General features: G+C 38.3%; 1 protein-coding gene across 4 annotated transcripts in view; it reads left to right on the forward strand.

Annotated features, from left to right (window-relative positions):
- The first annotated feature begins 14,653 nt into the window (after window positions 1-14,653).
- KIF21A (kinesin family member 21A) overlaps window positions 14,654-20,698 on the forward strand; it is a 537,130-nt gene continuing 531,085 nt past the window's right edge. For 3 of the 4 annotated variants that reach the window (XM_053716597.1, XM_053716596.1, XM_053716598.1), the window contains exon 1: window positions 14,655-14,851. In XM_053716597.1, coding sequence (XP_053572572.1) covers window positions 14,808-14,851 — 44 coding nt within the window. In that variant the 5' untranslated portion in view covers window positions 14,655-14,807. Of the gene's footprint in view, window positions 14,852-20,698 lie in introns of all 4 variants that reach the window. The other variant, XM_053716595.1, reaches the window with a different exon arrangement.

Raw genomic sequence — 20,698 nt, forward strand, 5'->3', positions numbered from 1 at the left:
ATTTTCTCCATCACTGACATGTACACAGAACTATTGTATGAAACACATACATGTATAATTAGCATATTACAAACCCTCATATCACAAATCTCAATGTGCACAAGCATGTTATAGAGTTTGACATGAGAATGTGGATAGGCCCTAGCATGTAAATTGTATGCCCACATGGATAGATATGTGACTGTACTAATCACTCTCATCATTTGACTCCTTCACAGAACCTCCAGTCACCAGGGTGCCTATGCCCATGAATCCCCCAACACCGGTTCTAAATATATGTCCACCACAACCACCGGTACAGATACGACAGCAGGAGTATGCCAGGCATGAGATGTCTTGGACTGCGTCAATTGAAAATCCACATATCATGCCACCTGCATTAGAGGAGGATACCTGGCAGGACCCGTGGCAGGAGGAATATTCCTATGGCTTGGAGGGGGAGCCCCACCAGCCCCAAAGGGTAGATGTATTTCCCCCCCCCCAAGAATATCAGGGCACCACAGGAGTATACCAGCAGGCTGAGTGGATGCACACCAGCGGACATTGGGACGATCGGTCCATCCCGACATCTGGACCATCATCTTCAGTTGGAAGGGCTCCACCAACTGTAATCCATCGCCCTGCACCTCCAGCTCATATCCCTGTGGCTGCACCTCCTGCTGAGATATCTCTTCCTGCACGTCCAGCTGCTGTTTATGTTCCGGCACCTCCAACAGAGGTTATTGTTGCTGCACCTCCAACAGAGGTTATTGTTGCTGCACCTCCAACCAACAGAGGTTATTGTTGCTGCACCTCCAACAGAGGTTATTGTTGCTGCACCTCCAACAGAGGTTATTGTTGCTGCACCTCCAACAGAGGTTATTGTTGCTGCACCTCCAGCTGAGGTTAATGTTCCGGCACCTCCAGCTGAGGTTGTTGTTCTGGCACCTCCAGCTGAGGAACACGTCATTGAAAGAGAGCCTATTGTCCCTGCTGATGAAGAGCCCATGGATCAATTGAGTTCTGCCATGGGTGATGAATATATCTCACTACAGAGGAGGCAAACTTTGACCTGTGAGACTCTAACGGAAACGTGTCAGAATATGCAGAGGGAACAACACAGGTTCCATAGAACCCAACACCGTTTGCAACAGAGGTCGAATGAGCTGCAAAGGGACATGGCAGCATCGCTATCAGCTATGGTCCAAAATCAGAACCAAATGCTACGTGTAATATCGGACATGCAAATCCAAAGTGACCAAAGATGGAGGGAACAGAATCAACTGTTGGGGGCTTTGGTGGAGCATTTCACCCAACAGCAGGACATGGCATCAAGTATCTCCTCTGTGACCAGCACTCCTAGTGTATCCACACAACCCAGGAGAGGCAGAAGACCCACACCAGGCCCCTCATCTAAGAGGCCTAAAAAAAAAAAAATATTATTCAATTTCATTGAAAATCTTGTCCTCTGTTATTTACTATCTAATTGTCATCCACATCCATGTGAGTTGTGTTTTAGTACAGTAATATTGTTAAAACATATAATAATACCTGTGTTGAAATGGGCCAAAAAGGTATTATTATAATGTTTATGACATATTCATGCTCAATAAACAACATGACATGGTTGTGTCTCAACGGTACATATAGTAATATTAACTTCTAAGATGTACATCAAGGTTTCTCACATCCAATATAAATTGACACGTTGGTATATATAACTAATAATATATTTAAAGAATGTGTGAACATAAGGTATAAATATCCATTATCCTCATTCTTAATTATAGTGAACTAAACATGAATTAAACAAATTATAAATATACAGTAATTAGGGTTGTTAAAGGGACATTAAAGCAAATATTTTTACTTCATGATTTTGAAGGTGAAGATAATTTCTAAAATAAACTATAATTTCATTCTATTATTTCTGTAGCTTCATTCTATTGATATTCTTTGCTGAAAAAAAAATCAAGATGTGTTTGGTAGCTGATGATTAGTAGCTGTATATAGATGCCTCCTGCAATTTCTTCACTGTGTGCATTTCTATGTCTTCATTAAAGTATATCTAAATTAATAATGAAAATAGGTAATTGATTTCAATTATAAGGTTTGTTATAATTTATCTTCTCTATCCTTAATCATGAAACAATATGTTTGGGTATAGTGTCCCTTTAAGGGAAGGGGGATGGGATGTAGTACTTTCACTTACATGCAGTGGAAATCCAAACCTTTACATTCTGCAAGACATGATATATACACATGCAATGGTTGGTGAGGTACTGTCAAACATCATAATACATGTGAATGTTACGGTTTACTGTAATTATGAATAAGTAACTTACAGGTGAAGTATTCCCGGATGACATAATCCCTCACTTCATTCCCCCTCAGTGTCCCCCTGTCCACATCCTCAGGTACAGGAACCAGCTGCTGCTGCTGCTCTGGGTCAATGTCCCCCAACAAACGTGTGTCCACAGCAATGTTGTGTAGAATACAGCAAGCATTGACAATGGAACACACTTTGTTGGGGTTATACTGTAGTGCTCCGCCTGTAACATCCAGACACCTGAACCTGGTTTTTAATAGGCCAAAGCTCCTTTCAATGACATTCCTTGTTCTTATGTGTGCCTCCTGGTACCTGAGTTGTGGCTCTGTAATGGGGTGCACCAAGGGGGTTAATAGCCATGGTCTGCAGCCGTACCCTGCTTCACCTGTCATGTAACATATGTGTTTGGATTACTACAGGTACATCATGTGCTTTAAAGGGACACAACATGAATCACATATAAAAGATAGATTTCATCAAAATATTAATGGAAGTAATCAGGATAGTTAATTAAAATTCAAAGGCCTATCTGAATAATGGAAGAGCAATTTATACTAGACTGTCCATTTAATAAGAACCTGCAATTGTTAGCAGCTTGATAATTAACTTTGATTAGATCATTTTCTCCATTCTATAGATAACTCTTGATGACAAGCATATTAGATATGCTCAATAGCTGCTGATTGGTGGCTGCACATAGAAGCCTCATATGATTGGCTCATATATGTGAATTAGAAAATTTTAAAAAAAAAAATTTAAAGAATGAATAAAATGATATAAGAGAAGTGAATTATAATGCTGTTTAACATTGTATTCTCTATCTGACACATGAGATGACAATATGTGTTTAGTGTCCCTTTATTAGAAATATACAGACAGAATGAAGGTACTCACCAAGCAGCCATCCTCCCGAAAGTGTTCCATTTTCAAACATATTGAATAAGGAGGTCTGGCGCAGGATGTAGGAATCATGTGCACTCCCTGGGAAGCCTGCATACACATGTAAGAATTTCAGATTGGTATCGCAGACCATCTGGCAATTCAATGAGTGAAACCCTTTCCTGTTAATATAGAGGATTGTCTCCTCATGTGGGGCCACAATACGCACATGTGTGCAATCAATTGCCCCCATGACATTAGGAATACCCCCCAGTCGATAGAAGCCTTGTTTAAGACGGTTCCATTCCTGGGGGGTATGGGGGAAATGAATGTATCGTTGTGTCTGGTTATCTAGAGCAGTCAGAACCTCCCCTAGAATCCTGGAGAAGGTAGACTGCGCTAGGCCAGACACAAGCCCCTCTGTTGACTGGTATGAGCCAGTTGCCAGGAAGTGTACAACACACAACAGCTTCTGCATACCAGTCAGAGCTCGGTTCCTATACGCTTGAGGGTCAATTTCATCCTTCAACACCTCATATAGGTTAATGAGGCTTGCAGATGTCAAGCGATATTTTTCCCTGACCTCCACTTCTGTCATCCCAAACAGGGTGACCCTAACCCTGTGTACCCTTGGTGCTCTTCCCCTCTGCTGATGCCTTCGTCTTATAGGCCCTGCTGGCCTATGGGCAGCTGCAGCAACAGCAGCATGGGGAGCACCAGGAACAGGGACAACAGCAGGAGGATCAGGGAGGGCAGCAGCAGCAGCTGGAGCAGGGACAGCTACAGCACCATGACCAGGGACCTCAGCAGCAGGGATACCATCCAAAACAGGGGCTTGTAGGGGTTCCAGCACCCCTTGTGCCCCACGACGCTGTCTCACTCTAAATGCTATATACTGCAAGGGAAACATGGTGGCTAATGAGGGTGTGCATTTGCAGGTGTTTTAAGGTTGCAGGTGAGGGGTTGTGCTGTTTGTGATTGGTTTGACACACTTGCAGGGGCAGGAATAATAAATGCTTTTAAGAGGTTAACTATTTGTGAACAAGCTGCTGCTATGTATATTGTTAGGCATGCATTTGTTAGGCCTTCTGAGAGTTACGTTGGTTTCTAAGTCAGTGCAAGGGTACCTGCGCCTTCAATTTGTGGCGAGCTGAGAATGGCGTAGATTTAGAAAAATCTGCGCGCGTAAGTCCTTACGCCGTATATAGGATAGCAAATTGCGCGTGTTTTATATGTCAGTCTATGGGCCAAAAAACTACGGGCGACGCCAGAAATCTACGCGCGTAACTTCTAGCTTACGCCGTATATAGGATACCAAATCCGCGCAATTCTTGGCGTCGCCGGCTTTTGCGGGCGACGATTTTTATCGGATCGACCCCTAAGATAGCTACAATATAACTATTAGTTATATTGTAGCTATCTTAGGGTTTATTTTATAGGTAAGTATTTAGTTTTAAATAGGAATATTTTATTTAATTGTAGTAAATTTATTAAGATTTATTTAAATTATATTTAAGTTAGGGGGTGTTAGGGATAGGGGTTAATAAATTTATTATAGTAGCGGCGGCAGATTAGGGGTTAATAAATTTAATATAGTTGCGGCGACGTTGGGGGTGCAGATTAGTTGTTAATAACTATAATGTAGGTGTCAAATGATAGCAGGGCGACAGATTAGGGGTTAATAAGTGTAAGATTAAAGGTGTTTAGACTCGGGGTTCATGTTAGGGTGTTAGGTGCAGACATAAAATGTATTCCCCATAGGAAACAATAGGGCTGCGTTAGGAGCTGAACGCTGATTTTTGGAGGCGTTAGGTTTTTTTTCAGCCAGCTCAGCCCCATTGTTTCCTATGGGGAAAACGTGCACGAGCACATTTTGCCAGCTTAGCGCTACCGTAAGCGGCGCTGGTATTGAGGTGAGATGTGGAGCTAAATTCTGCTCTACACTCACCTTTTTGCCAGCGTTACTTTAGGTGAGCGGTGAGGGAAAACTGTGTGTTAGCAACGCACCCCTGTTACGGCAAAACTAACTAAAAAGCTATTTGTAAATAATTTCAGTGAGAAACCTAAAGTTGGTGAAAAAGTTAACAATTCTTTTTTATTTGATCGCATTTGGCGGTGAAATGGTGGCATGAAATATAGCAAAATGGGCTTGATCAATACTTTTGGGTTGTCTTCTAAAAATATTACACACATGTCAAGGGATATTCAGGGATTCCTGACAGATATCAGTGTAACAATTTAACTAATCGCTAATTTTGAAGAAAAAAAAATGGTTTGGAAATAGTAAAGTGCTACTTGTACTTATTGCCCTATAACTTGCAAAAACAAAAACAAAAAACAAACAAACATGTAAACTTTGGGTATTTCTAAACCCAGGACAAAATTTAGAAACTATTTAGTATGGGTGTTTTTTGGTGGTTGTAGATGTGTCATGGATTTTGTGGGTCAAAGTTAGAAAAAGTGGGGTTTTTTTTTCAATTGTTTCCATCATATTTAATAGTAAATTATAAGATATGCTGAAAATATTATCTTTAGAAAGTCCATTTAATGGCGAGAAAAATGGTATATAATGTGTGGGGACAGTAAATGAGTAAGAGGAAAATTACAGCTAAACACAAACACCACAGAAATGTAAAAATAGCCCTGGTCCTTAACGGTAAGAAAGTTGAAAAAAATATCTGGTCACTAAGGGGTTAAAGAGCAAATCAGGGCTTTAGCATGCAGACAAGAATGCTAGCCACAGTCATAAAGTACTCAGTTTTGCAGTTTTCTGTTAAAGCCAGTTAGGTACCGGTATATAAGAGTTAGCCTTGAGAAGTTAGAAGAGTGCTTTTCATGTTCTGAGAATTAGAAATTGCTACATTTTCATAGCTAAATTACATGAAGTGTCTGGAACACGATATGGCAGCAGTTTTGCAAGACTGTTATCCATTTGCAAGAGCACTGGAGGGCAGCACTATTTCTTGTCATGTAGTGCTCCAGATGCCTACCTAGTTATCCTTTAAACAAAGAATATCATGGGAAATAAGCAAAATTGACCATATAAATAAACTGGAAAGTTTTTCAAAATTGTATGACATTTTTGGGTTTCATTTCTCTTTACCCCTTCAATGCACAATTTTCATCATGCAGGGCAACCCCTCACACTACAGGCCGGGGATCTCTTGGTGGCCTAGTGGGGGGCACTCCCATGCTTCATGGGAGTACTGGTGGTGTCACAGAACTCAGTGTAGCTGCTAGGGAGCTGGATGGGGAGAGCTTCTGCAAACCCCTTGACCGCACCTCCCATAGCAGCTACATGCCTCTAATTTGAGACAATCGCCTACTCTTTTAAATTAGGATTATCTTGGAACAAAATAAACACATGGGAATTTTCTTGAGAGTAGGATATTAAATGCAGTACATTGTATATCTAGAAACTCTCAAGAAAGTTAAAAGGGAAATGAAACAATTTTTTTTTTTCATTTTTCAGAAAGAGCATGCAATTTTAAAACTCTTCCCAGTTTACTTCTATTTAATTTGCTTCCTTCTCTTGTTATCCTTTGCTGAAATGTTTATCTAGGTAAACTCAGGAGCAGCAAAGAACCTAAGTTCTAGCTGCTGATTGGTGGCAGTATACATACATATATATATACATACACACACACATATATATATATATATATATATATATATATACATATATATATTATATTATATATATACACACACACCCCGACTGTCATTGGCTACCAAACCAGTAGTGCCATGCTGCTCCTTCAACAAATATTATACCAAGAGAATGAAGCAATGAAGTTAATAGAAGTTTACTGGAAAGTCCTTTAAAATTGTATGTTCTACCTAAATCATGAAAGAATTTTTTGAGTTTCATGTCCCTTTAATTTGCTAGTAGACAAGTCCCTCTCTTAAAAGATATATACGCATTTTGTCTGTTTAGTCAGGTGATCACTGTAGCAACAGTTAACGCCTTATAACGTCAATTATGAAATGAAGCGCTGTACTAATCCCACCTTGCCACTCAAATTTTACTACCTCCTTCCTAGGTAGTCAAAGGTTAAATTTAACCCCTTAGTGACCAGAGCACTTTTCCATTTGTTGACCGTTTGGGACCAAGGCTATTTTTACATTTCTGCTGTGTTTGTGTTTAGCTGTAATTTTCCTCTTACTCATTTACTGTACCCACACATATTATATACCATTTTTCTCGCCATTAAATGGACTTTCTAAAGATACCATTATTTTCATCATATCTTATAATTTACTATTAAAAAAATATAAAATATGAGGAAAAAATGGAAAAAAAAATTTTTTTTCAAACTTTGACCCCCAAAATCTGTTGCACATCTACAACCACAAAAAAACACCCATGCTAAATAGTTTCTAAATTTTGTCCTGAGTTTAGAAATACCCAATGGTTACATGTTCTTAGCTTTTTTTGCAAGTTATAGGGCACTAAATAAAAGTAGCACTTTGCTATTTCCAAACCACTTTTTTTCAAAATTAGCGCTAGTTACATTGGGACACTGATATCGTTAGGAATCCCTGAATATCCTTTAACATGTATATATATATATATTTTTAGAAGACATCCCAAAGTATTGATCTAGGCCCATTTTGGTATATTTCATGCCACCATTTCACCGCCAAATGCGATCAAATAAAAAAAAATGTTCACTTTTTCACAAATTTTTTCACAAACTTTAGGTTTCTCACTGAAATTATTTACAAACAGCTTGTGCAATTATTGCACAAATGGTTTTAAATGCTTCTCTGGGATCCCCTTTGTTCAGAAATAGCAGACATATATGGCTTTTACGTTGCCTTTTGGTAATTAGAAGGCCGCTAAATGCCACTGCGCACCACACGTGTATTATGCGCAGCAGTGAAGGGGTTAATTAGGGAGCATGTAGGGAGCTTGTAGGGTTAATTTTCGCTGTAGTGTAGTAAACAACCCCAAGTATTGATATAGGCCCATTTTGGTATATTTCATGCCACCATTTCACCGCCAAATGCGATCAAATTAAAAAAAACGTTAAATTTTTCACAATTTTAGGTTTCTCCCTGAAATTATTTACAAACAGCTTGTGCAATTATGGCACAAATTGTTGTAAATGCTTCTCTGGGATCCCCTTTGTTCAGAAATAGCAGACATATATGACTTTGGCGTTGCTTTTTGGTAGTTAGAAGGTCGCTAAATGCCGCTGCGCATCACACGTATATTATGTCTAGCAGTGAAGGAGTTAATTAGGTAGCTTGTAGGGAGCTTGCAGGGTTAATTTTAGCTTTAGTGTAGAGATTAGCCTCCCACCTGACACATCCCACCCCCTGATCCCTCCCAAACAGCTCCCTTCCCTCCCCCACCCCACAATTGTCCCCGCCATCTTAAGTACTGGCAGAAAGTCTGCCAGTACTAAAATAAAAGTTTTTTGGGGGGTTTTAGTTTTTTTTTTTTTTTTAAATAATTCTTCTGCTGTATAGGACCCCCCTTAGCCCCCAACCTCCCTGACCCCCCCCCCCCCCCCTCTGCCTTTATTGGGCACCATATTGGGTACTGGCAGCTGTCTGCCAGTACCCAGTTTGAAAAATAATAATGTATTTTTTATTTTATTAAATATTTTATTTATTTCTGTAGTGTAGCTGCCCCCCCCCTCAACATCCAACCCCCCACCCTCTCCCAGATGCCTTGATTTTAAAATCTCACCCTCCCCAGTCCTCTCTCCCACCCTCCAGATCTACAGCATATTGATGCTGTTTTCATAGACCTAACGTGCACGCGCATGCACGGCTCTTGTGCACGCCCGTGCGCGCGCCCGTGCACGCACCCGCACTAGATCCCTCCTCCACCAATTACTGCCCACCCGCCTACCTGGATGAGCTCCCACCCACCAACGATAACGGCCATCGATAGCCGATGCAGAGAGGGCCACAGAGTGGCTCTCTCTGCATCGGATGGCTAAAAACAGTTATTGCAGGATGCCTCAATATTGAGGCATCACTGCAATAACATGAAAGCAGCTGGAAGCTATCAGGATCGCTTCCACTGCTTTCAAAGACCAACGACGTATGGGGTACGTCCTTGGTCATTAACTGCATTTTTTTGCAGGACGTACCCCATACGTCGTTGGTTGTTAAGGGGTTAAAGAAACAAAAATAAAGAGGGCGCTAAAAGCAGTTGGGTTAAATTGGATATATTCTGTACCTTGTATACTGGGCACTGGGGGGGCGAGTGTGGGACTGAGTACTGTGCTGTCTGTGTGTGAGCAGGCTGGGGGCTAACATGGCATCTCTGTTATTATAATGGATATCTATAACATCACAACAACAGTTATATATATATATATATATATATATCCTCATCACACAAAAGCAGATCTTTAATCAGCAGAGAGAGTGGGAAATTTAAGGAGAGTCTAACTAACACACAGAATCTTGACAAAGCCCCTTAAGAGGGTGAAACGCGTAGAACTGTGGAAGGAGTCATTGAAAGATACAAGAGATTTTAACAGACGCTGGAAAAACCTCCGTGACTAAGAACCTGACAGGAGGCGAAGAGATCCGCAAGAAAGTTGCTAACTCTGCCTACAATGTTCTAAAGTGCAGAGAGAGATCCGCCCTAGAAGCAGGAGATCGGTCAGAGACGGAGGGATCCAAAGTAATACTTGCGGAAGTATATTTAGGTGCCGACATTAAGTGACGTCACACCAATAACAGCAGCGTGGAAGTCTTGGAGGATAACGGCTCCCTATAGCCGTACACAGGAGCAGCAAAGAGGGGAAACAATAAGTTTAGACTCACAACCCCAGACACATAAGAAAAAGTAGTAAGAAAGCCTCCTAGCTTATATTGCAAAGAGACGAAATATAAAATATACTGGTACTGTGGGATATAACGCATACAACAAAAGGGGGAACAAGATTTTGTGGATTATGACTTAAAGGAGAGTGCTGGGTATTAATACAAGAAACCCTTTATTGTGACATTTAAGAATGACAACATTGGAGTGTCGCTGTAAAGTCCAGCGTATAATACACGGTAGAGCTGCAACAACTAATCGGCATAATCTATTTTCAAAATAGTGGTCAACGAATCTCATAATCGATTAGTTGGTTTGCAATTAGTTGGTCTGTGCACATCACCAGCTGCTTTATTCCAATGAGCTCCTGCACATAGTATTGTGTTTATGGTTATGCCCTTAGCCTAAAGGACATCTACATTTTACTTTTCACTTTTTCAGGACAGTATAAGTTTCTTTTTAAGTTTATAACTACTCCTGTCTTATCTGCAACCCATAAATAATAGGAGTCATTATTTGGTTTATATTAAATCAGGTGATTTTGGACTATGATTTGTATGATATAGTGCCGAGCTTATTATTTACACCAAGCCCTAGATCACACATCAACATCATACACATCTTACATCCAGTTAGTATGTGGGCATATAGACTATCAAAGCACATATTGCACATTACCCAAGGCAAGTTCACTTCACCCACTATAACATTGCATCACAGGTATTAATAATGTGATATCCAATTTTTAATAGAATATTATGTATAAACACTAATATTATAATTTAACGTTATTACACTTATTGGTCAATTTGACCGCTTTTAGGTTGAATAATAATTCACATTAGTTGGCACAGAGTTGAGATTAAACTCCTAGATTACTAGTGCAGGTACTGTAGACAAACAATAGACAGTCCGGTCCATGCCTACTTGATAAGGTCACTGATTGTCATTACATCGGGTAATAACACTTATAGTTTTATTTAGGCTAGTATTTCTGTTCACAATATTGCGGTTCTATGATAGGTTAGTGCATGTTTACATATTACACACTGTTCAGCTGATGTGTTCAGGTTAGCCCTCCCCATTCACATCTGTCAATCCATTCATTGGTTTAAGATCTCACGTCACGCAAATAGTTTACACTCAGTGTCGGGACATTACTGCGTATTATTATTAAACCTGGTCAAACATTGTCAACTCATCAGATCAGTGCTAGTTACACTGATTTGTAAGGATCGCATACATAAGGGTCTTACACGGAGGATGTTTGATACACGCACCCGGGCCAGGGTCTTATAAGAATTTCGCCAACCACTCTCCGCCTTCATTGATCTATGGACAACCAGCCTTCATATAATATGACACCAGGAAGTAGGAATCGAGTCACTATACTATTATATGTTGGATTTATAGGTTCATATTATTTTATATATTTAGCTCATCGATTCACTATACTGTCAGATATGGGGCTCTCATTATGGGTTTCCAGCGCTGTAATCAGTGAATGATTGGGGATTGCAACATTAGTTTGACATTATTTTACACACCGCTCCCACAATGCTACTAAGTTTCACATTTGGCTTATTTTTAGAGAGCACGGTAAGGCTGCAGCCTCCTTTTAAGATGCATCAAGATATACATACAGAGTATGATAAACACAGACTGAATATGTATAGGGTGCGAATGTCTTTTTCTTTATATGCTCTTTTATATTAATTTGCATTCTATTCTGTTTGGTTTTTATAACTTTATAGGTGTACATTTTTCCATAACAGAGATATTATGTTTATTATTAACGATACATAATGATTGTTTGGCTCTTTTCACATCACATTTTTTGTATTGACATGTGTACAGATGATCATTTTATCAAGATTGAGGTCTGCTGAGGTGTGGTCATTATACTGAACTATGTTTGGGTTGATTGTTACCATACCAACTCCCCTGCAGACAGGTGTTAACACTTGATGGTCGATAAGGTTAGAGCAATCTGATAGGCTGCAGAGTAGGTACAGATTTGTTATAAAGCAAGTGTATTCTGAATGTGTTTTTATATATATTTTTAGCCTGATGAAACAGCTTGTTATAGCTGAGAAACGCGTCACATTTTAAATAAAGATTTTTAAGTTATACACTTGCTTCTCTAAATGGAGTTTTTTTTCACCACTTGAATGCTGTTAATACACTTGCTGGCACCTGAGAGTTATCCTGTTTTCACCTGGAGTTATCAGTCTACTGGGCGACTGTTTGGTTCCAGTTTGCTGTATATGCACTTGCAGCAGCTCTGGATCTTGTAAGTAAGATTGCTCAGTTCACCATTTACTTGTTTAAACGTTACTGGGCTATGGTATGCACATTTTGTGTCCACTTAGGAATCTGCCAACAACTATTACCAAGGACTACGATTGACTCCTGATGTGTATCAGTGAGCTGGACCACTGAGAGGCTCCAGTCTGCCCCAATAGCACCAATGGGTGCATCCCCTTTGTGAGTATCCAATTGTTACATGTGTGGATTGCAGATTTTGGTTTCTGGCTGTACTAGGCCAAGTTTGGCGCCTCTCATATATACCTTTTATATGAGAATTAACATTATAAGAGTATAACACAAAGACAATATTTAATTAAGTCCTAGGACTTTATATTTATTATAAAGATATCACACATTGTGCCAAACACTTATATAATCAACAGTGATCTCTATTAGGGGACAACGTTAAGAGGATAGTTTATACAAGGTACAGAATATATCTAATTTAACCCAACTGCTTTTAGCGCCCTCTTTATTTTTGTTTATTTAACAGTAAACGCCTTGCAAGGAGAAAAAAAACAAAAACAAAAAAAAAAAACCCTTTTTTTCTAAGTGATGGTAAATCCTAGCGTTTGCGAAACGCTAGGAGTTACCATTGTAACAAATAAAGGGGACTTTCATTCATGAAGTATAAAATACTTCATTCTGAAAGCCCCTTTATTTATTAAAAGCGTTAGCTGCGCTGCTAAAGGCAGCCCACGGCAGAACGCTATTTGGCTGAGAGGTGACGTTTCCACTTCTTAGCCAATAGCCGTGCGGGAAATATAGCTTGGTGCCGCAAAAACATTTTCACCTCTTAGCCAATAGCCGTGCGGGAAATCCGGCTCCCATGGGCGCCAAGCCGGATCTACCGCACGGCTATTGGCTAAGAGGTGAAAACATCACCTCTTAGCAAAAATTTTTTTTTAGCTGTGGGCTCCCGTACAGTTAAGAACAGCGATTGATTGAAACAAATAAAAGGCGCTTTCTACATGAAGTATCTTATACTTCATGAATGAAAGTTCCCTTTATTTGTTTCAATAGTCAATCCTAGCGTTTGCACAACGCTAGGATTGACTTTCACTTTAACAGCTTTTGCTGCAGCCATCTCACATGCCATGAATTATAAATATAATAATGTCATATTGTGAATCTGCTGAACCCCCCCAAAAAAAAACAACCCCCACCAAATATATAATTTGTGTGGGTCACTCACTGAAATTTGACTTAAATTTAAATATAGGTGGTTAAAAAAACAAACAAAAAACTATTGGGTATAAAAGTAGGCTTAGCAGCAAAAGGGTTAAACTGCATTTGGCTACATAAAAAATAGTTAAAACTAAAAACGATTTCTCTAACATTCACAAATCACTGAATACATTTGAAAAACTGACAAATTATATATATATATATATATATATATATATATATAAAAAATGAAAAAGCACAATGACACCAAGCAACCAAATATTCCTCCAGAAAACTAATTTGTTCATTTTCCCCAAAACTCAATTAAACCCACGTTTTGCACAGATAATAAACCTCCTCCCTGCTAGGCGTTGACAGGTGGTGCAATGCAGGTTACAGCTGGAAGAAAATAAAAAGGGGAGGAATAAATTGATGTCCTGGTGGGAGGAATAATAAGAAACAGAACTCCGCAGCCATCTTCGTTGAGGGCAAATTCTCCTAACCATAAAACATGTTATTGCAAACCTGGAGCACAAAGTTTGAACAAAAATATATTTTCATGCAAAACAAAGTTCATTATACAGCATTATTATCACATCTTAGATGCGAGGCAAAGTTTTAATATATCAAACTGTACACAAAAAAAACCCAAACCAGATCCAATGCAGGCGTCATGGGCTTATTTGATCTAACAATACCCATTGTAGTAGAGCATGGGCCATGGGGAATTAAAAGAAAAACTGAGGCATATGATTATCACCTAAGCTAGACTTACAAAGAACCGAAAAAGTTTAGTATGTGAAAATTAAACATGGTACCAATATTTACAGAGTAGAGGCAATGTTGAGGTCTCAATTCGAATTTCAGAAAAAGGCTGCTGCAGAACCATACCAGGCTCAATAACTACTGGTGAGCTCAGTAACAATAGCCAGGTCTACTAAACAGTGCTGCATGTTACTTCCCACGTACGGCCGCCATCTTTACACAAATGCCATTACTACAGTATTGTTTGTGTAGTTGTGTTTCTAGTAATAGTTAGTGTGTAACTACCGCAAACACAACGCGCTCAGCAGGTGACGCAGCTATGAAAACAGAGACCGTCACGGGGGCGTGCTTGTTAGGTGAAGCCCATGGGCGTGGTTTCATTACGCAAGATGGAGGGGGCGTGGTTAGTGCCCCGAAGCCGGGAGCCGTAGCAAAACCTACCAGATTGTGTACTGTCCGCGGCTCCTCCTCTTAGTATCACAGCGACGATGTCCCGGGGCTGACCGAACAGCACGTTACATGGATGTGACAGCGGGGACCTGAGGAGGTGCAATCCCTGAGCGTCATCAGGTGACACAGGTCATCATGTCGGGCTTGCAGGATGAGAGCTCCGTGCGGGTCGCCCTCCGGTACGTTAAGAGTTAACGGGTTAAACTCTTGGGAAACGGGTTGACCCTCTGAATGCTGAGAGAGGGATGTGCTGCATTGTTTTAGTGAATAAGTTGCAGATTGCTCTAGCATCCAAGAGGTTAATTCATTAATGCACCTGTCGTGACCCTTGTAAAAGTGTGATCTGAGACCTTTAAACTGAGTGTCACTGGCCCATTTGGCAGACAATAAAATTGTCACCCTTACATTCATTTGCTTTAACCCAATGAATTGCACCTGTCAAGGCCTAAACTGGGTCAGAAAGAAAAACATTTTTTTACCTGTCATGGAGACCACCTTTACATCTAATGCTTTTTTAATCATTCCGATAAATAGTTATAATTGTGATTAGGCCACAATCCTATTGATGTGCATCTTTTTATTCTCTGGTGGTTTATTCTGCAGGATAACTATTCTGATCACAACATAAATATTACTATCATTCACCTCTGTCATTTTCATTGAAGGTCCACAACGGGGAGAAGTTAATAGTAAGGATAGAAAAATTATAAACTGCAGAATGATTTACATAGAATATATCAAGGTCTCAAAAGGGCCAAATGGACCTCAGTGCAGCATTTGTGTGGGGTTAAACTGAATGAATTAGTCCTGGGTGAAAATGCTCATATTGATCTAGATGAGAGGATGTGGTCTCTGCAGGAGGAACCCCAGGGCCACCTTGCACAAGTGTGACAGGAAAAGTCAAGTGAACTGATGAATATTTCCTGTTCTGATAATCTCATTTTTTTCTTATTTTGTATTTTCGTTCAAATATGCAAAAAAAGAAGAAAAAATACATCATTTGGCAGCATATACTTGATGCACAAAAGTGTTCCCTATATACTTTGTGTCCCATTAATATATTTTAACCATTTAAAGCGTTGTGTATCTTGGAGACAAAAGCACCTGAATATATTTGCATATAAGATTTGCCAATATATTTTTTTGTTATAGTATTTTTTATTATCAATATCATATGATTAAATATCTTCAGCTTCAGAATCATTGTTTTTAGTTGACTTAGTCACCATCAGTGTTTCAACCTTTGACCTTTATGGGGTTAGTGACTATAATATACAATTCTTAAACTAGCTAGCAATGTGTTGTTTTGCATTATATCATTTATAGTCACCAGTGCACCTTGCTAACACTGTGATTGCATATTTGTAATACCATTTATAGTAAGTTAAATATGCATATACAGTAATCTGACAATTTGGCTAATGAGCAATTACACTGCTGAGTATTTCTGTTAAATATTTTGACACTCATCCCTACAATTTCTTGAGTATGACAATATTCCTTACATCAAAATAAGGGCCTTTTAACATCACAGGTGAGTCATTCAAAGTGACCTCTGTCTGTCTTTCTTCATTGAGAACATTTTGTAGGGTAATTGGATAATCTATGATAAATACAAACATTTTTACAAATTTGTCCTTGTGATGCTATTTTCTTGAAGAACTGTCAACACAAGTTTTATTTTTAAACACAAAGTTGCATTTTAACTTGCTACGCAAATGAAACATCAAGGCCCTGTTAAACATGTTTTACAACTTTTTTCTATTCAGCACAAAAGTTCCACAAATAAATTACATGGACATATTTTTTTTAAATAAATTATATAAATAAACTGTATATACGAATATGCCAGACCAAATTTGTTTGTGTATGAAGTGGCATTTAAGTTTGGATCAGAGTTTGGAAAGTTTTGTTGAATCAGCCAACACCTTCAGTTTTAAAGCTAGGCTTTTTTTTTTTTTTGCATTCTGGATAATATGGTAATATATTAATTTATGTTGAATAATCTAAAATGTTGTAAACTGTAGTTCCAGGAAATTAACAAAACTTGATTTAGATACTTTGTTTCTAAATCAAGGGGTTTCTTTCTGTATTATGTCATTTGTTCGATAAAGATTATTTGGCATATCCATGTGTTTCTGAGCCTTGTGATATGTCATTGAAGTGAAATGTACAAGGACTTTTTTATTGCATACTCTGTATTACATTGTGTATATCAGCTGCAGTTATTAATCCATATATGCATCTTATATACGTTGTACAGAACTGGACAGCTATGTGTACATAAAAGGTATTTTGCAGTTGAATGATGTCTTTGTAAGTGATTTATACATGGTCACAACTAAATGCACCGCCCATGCATGCCTAATTTTTTAATAACAACCTTGCTCTCCTTTATAACCTTTTATGAGATGATATATGGCTTTATATCTTTTGCAGTATTGCTGGAGGTGTGTTGTGAATGCTGTGTTACATTTTTGTGTGTTGTGTGAGATAGCACATTAAATCTACATGGCTATCTAGTGTAAATTATTCATTGACCCTTTCAGAACAAACTACAGTATTCTTTCAGACGTTCATGGAAAATTGCATCGTCACTGCAGGCTGCCCTAAAGTATTAATGAGCATTTTCACTAGAGTTAAGGCATTGTTTATCTAGGCCTCTTGTCATTGACACTGTTCTTTAGAATATGTGCATATGTCACAGATTACATCTATAGAAATCTCTACATGTTATAGTCATTTTTATTCTACTATTTAGTATGGTATCTTCATCTATAAATAAAATAATTCCATTCTTCTGATTTCATAACATTTTTATTAGATGTATGCCACGCCCTTCATGTAGCATGTTTGTTTTTTTCTGTCTTTTAAAAAAAAAAATGGTTAAGTGACATTAAAGGGCCATGATACCCAAATGTTGAAACACTTGAAAGTGATGCAGCATAGCTGTAAAAAGCTGACTAGAAAATATCACCTGAACATCTCTATTTAAAAAAGAAAGATATTTTACCTCAAAAAGTCTTCAGTAGCCACATCCCATTGTAAAGGACTTCTAAGCAGCAAATCATTATGTCTGTCCCGGGACAGCTAAGGGAGTGAGCTTACGTGCACACTCATCTTATTTCCCTATTCAGTTTAAGGTAGTTTACTATGAAATCTCATGAGAGTTAAGTGAAATCTCATGAGATCACAGTAAAATAGTTCATGACCTCAGCACTGCTGATGCTGATTGGCTGCTGTTCATTTCTTCATTTTTATTATTTTTTTTTTACCTGCAGCTGAGCAACAGCCGAAGTATATTTTTTTTACACAGAACTTACTCTGCTGAGCCGAGGAAATTGTGAGGTAAAATATCTTCCTTTTTTTACATAGAGATGCTCAGGTGATATTTTCCTCTCAGTTTTTTACAGCTATACTGCATCAGTTTCAAGTGATTTAGCATATGAGTATTATTTCCTTTTAAGCAAACAAAACAAAACATATATGTAAGCAATATTTAAACTTCAAATATTTTTGGTTTAAAATAAAAAAAGTTAAAGGTACAGTTATGACATTTTTTATTTAATATGCCCCCTTTCAATGTAATTTTAGCTCTGAAAACTGAACAATTTCTAATTCTCAGAAGTTGAAATGCATCCGGCTAACTTCTCAAGGCTAACTTTCTACATATTTCCCCCTAATTGGCGTCAACTTTTAATAACTGCAAAACAGTGAATTGTATACTAACTTCATGACAGTGGCTGGCCTTGATAACGGTGGACTAAAGCTCCGGCTGGCTTCTGCAAAGAAGGCAAATGCTCGGTGGAGTTTGGCTATTGAAAAATAATTGCATTAATAAGGATGTCATTTTGTTTTAAAAATGTTTAGACTTGGCTGATATGTTATTCTATAGCAACACAACAGATGTTTCTTGTAATTACAAGGTGTTTACTGTTCCTTTAAAGGGACATAAATGTGTGAACAGAAATGCTCTATTACTTGCAAAGGGGTTAAACACATAGTTAATGTTGCCTCCAGTAAGTTAATTCACTATTGGGATCTTGGTGAGCTCATCTAAAGAACCAATGACAACAGGAATGTGTGTGTAGCCACCAATCATCAGCTAGCTCCCAGTATCACACTGCTTTCCCTCCACCTACCTAGGTAAGAAAGGAAACCAAGAAACCAAAGTAAAGTTTATAGCAGAAACAAATGGAAAAATCTCTTAAAACTGTGTGCACTATCTGAATCATGAAACTTAAAGGGACAGTCTACTTGAAAATTGTTATTGTTTAAAAGATAGATAATCCCTTTATTAACCATTCCCAACAATGTTATATTAATACACGTTTTACTTCTGTGGTTACCTTGTATATTAGCCTCTGCAGACTACCCCTTATTTCAGTTCTTTTGAAAAACTTGCATTTTAGCCAATCAGTGCTGACTCATAAATAACGTCAATGAGTGAGCACAATGTTATCTATATTGCACACATGAACTAGCAGTGTTTAACTGAAAAACTACCAAAGGGATAAGAGGCAGCCTTCAAGGGCTTAGGAATTAGCATATGAGCCTAGCTAGGTTTAGCTTTTCGCAAAGAATACAAAGCGAACAAAGCAAATTTAATGATAAACGTAATTGGAAAATTGTTAAAAATTGCATGCCCTATCTGAATCATGAAAGTTTAATTTTGACTTGACTTTCCCTTTAATTGACTTTCAAGTATTTTAAAGGGGCAGTGTACAGTAAAATAGTGTTTCCCTTAATGTGTTTCCAATGACTTGTTATAACAGCTACAGAGCATAAAATGTATAGTAAACGAAACATTTATGTTTCTTTTTTTATATGAAATAGCTGATTTTGCCATTTGAAACCATATACTATCCAAATGGGCTGAGCTTGCAGGCAGAGCATACATACACAAGTAAAGCACCAGCACTACTGTTAAAACAGATCAATCAGTTCCTTTATTACGATGATCTGCTCATAAACTGCTACATTTTGGGCTTCATCGTGCATGGAGAGCACAATGGCCTCCTTATCTTATCTTTGTCTGATTACAAAAAAGCAAGTAGCAGAAGTAGCTACAAACTAAAGGCAAAAAAGCTGTTTGTAAACAATTTATTGCACGCCAGTAGGTAAAATGCATCATCGGGAACACATTAAATGGGGAGAACTTTTTAAAGTACACTGTCCCTTTTTAAAGAGTTTTTTCTTTTTAAACTAAACTAGCATGTAGTGGATGTTGATGCACAACAGGTCTGTGGAATATGTTGCTCATTTGGGGCCTGAGTACCGCAAGGTCCCTCACAGATTTTTAAAAAAGGCAATTTTTTTTTTCTTGAGAGTTGTTTATTTCTCTATGCGGAATTCTGAATGTGAAGAGAAGACGCCTGTATTTCAAAATAATGCGCAGAAAAGCCCCCAAAGATATGGTGAGATTTCTCTTCATGCTGGCGAGTTTTTGATTATCAGGCCCTTGGTGATATGGAAGACTTGTATAGTCTGGCATGCTCCAAGAGTATATAAGAAAAAAAACAACAACAAAAAACATGCGTTTTAGAATACTGACATGGAAGTCAAAATGAAACATTCATGATTTTTATTGGTTTAAAAAGAAGCAATCAAAAACTTCCCTGTTCACTTATGTTATAAAATTACGTCTATTGCTAGATACATAGTACCATCTGACCACTAATACTTATTATAAAGAAGTCATTTATAATTCAAGTGGTATATATATCCTTGAAACTCTAAACAGTAGTGCCATCTGTTTTTCAAACATAAAATGACTTATGTCATATTTAAAGGGCCAAAAAAATGACATGCGCTAATCGGTTAGAGTATGTAATATTAAGACTATCGAACCTGCAGTACTGTGTTTAACCACTGCAATGGGGCTAAACACATAGTAGAAATACCGCCCACGGGACTTACGGTGCACTGCTGGTCCTGAGAGGAAAATGCTGTTGATCTAGTCAGCAGCGCTAGTTGCCCATCTGAGTCGTGCGACTAGCACAGCTGATTGTACCAGTGGCCAGTTT

This window comes from Bombina bombina, chromosome 6 (genome assembly GCF_027579735.1).
Source record: "Bombina bombina isolate aBomBom1 chromosome 6, aBomBom1.pri, whole genome shotgun sequence".
In the NCBI taxonomy this organism is placed as follows: Eukaryota; Metazoa; Chordata; class Amphibia; order Anura; family Bombinatoridae; genus Bombina; species Bombina bombina.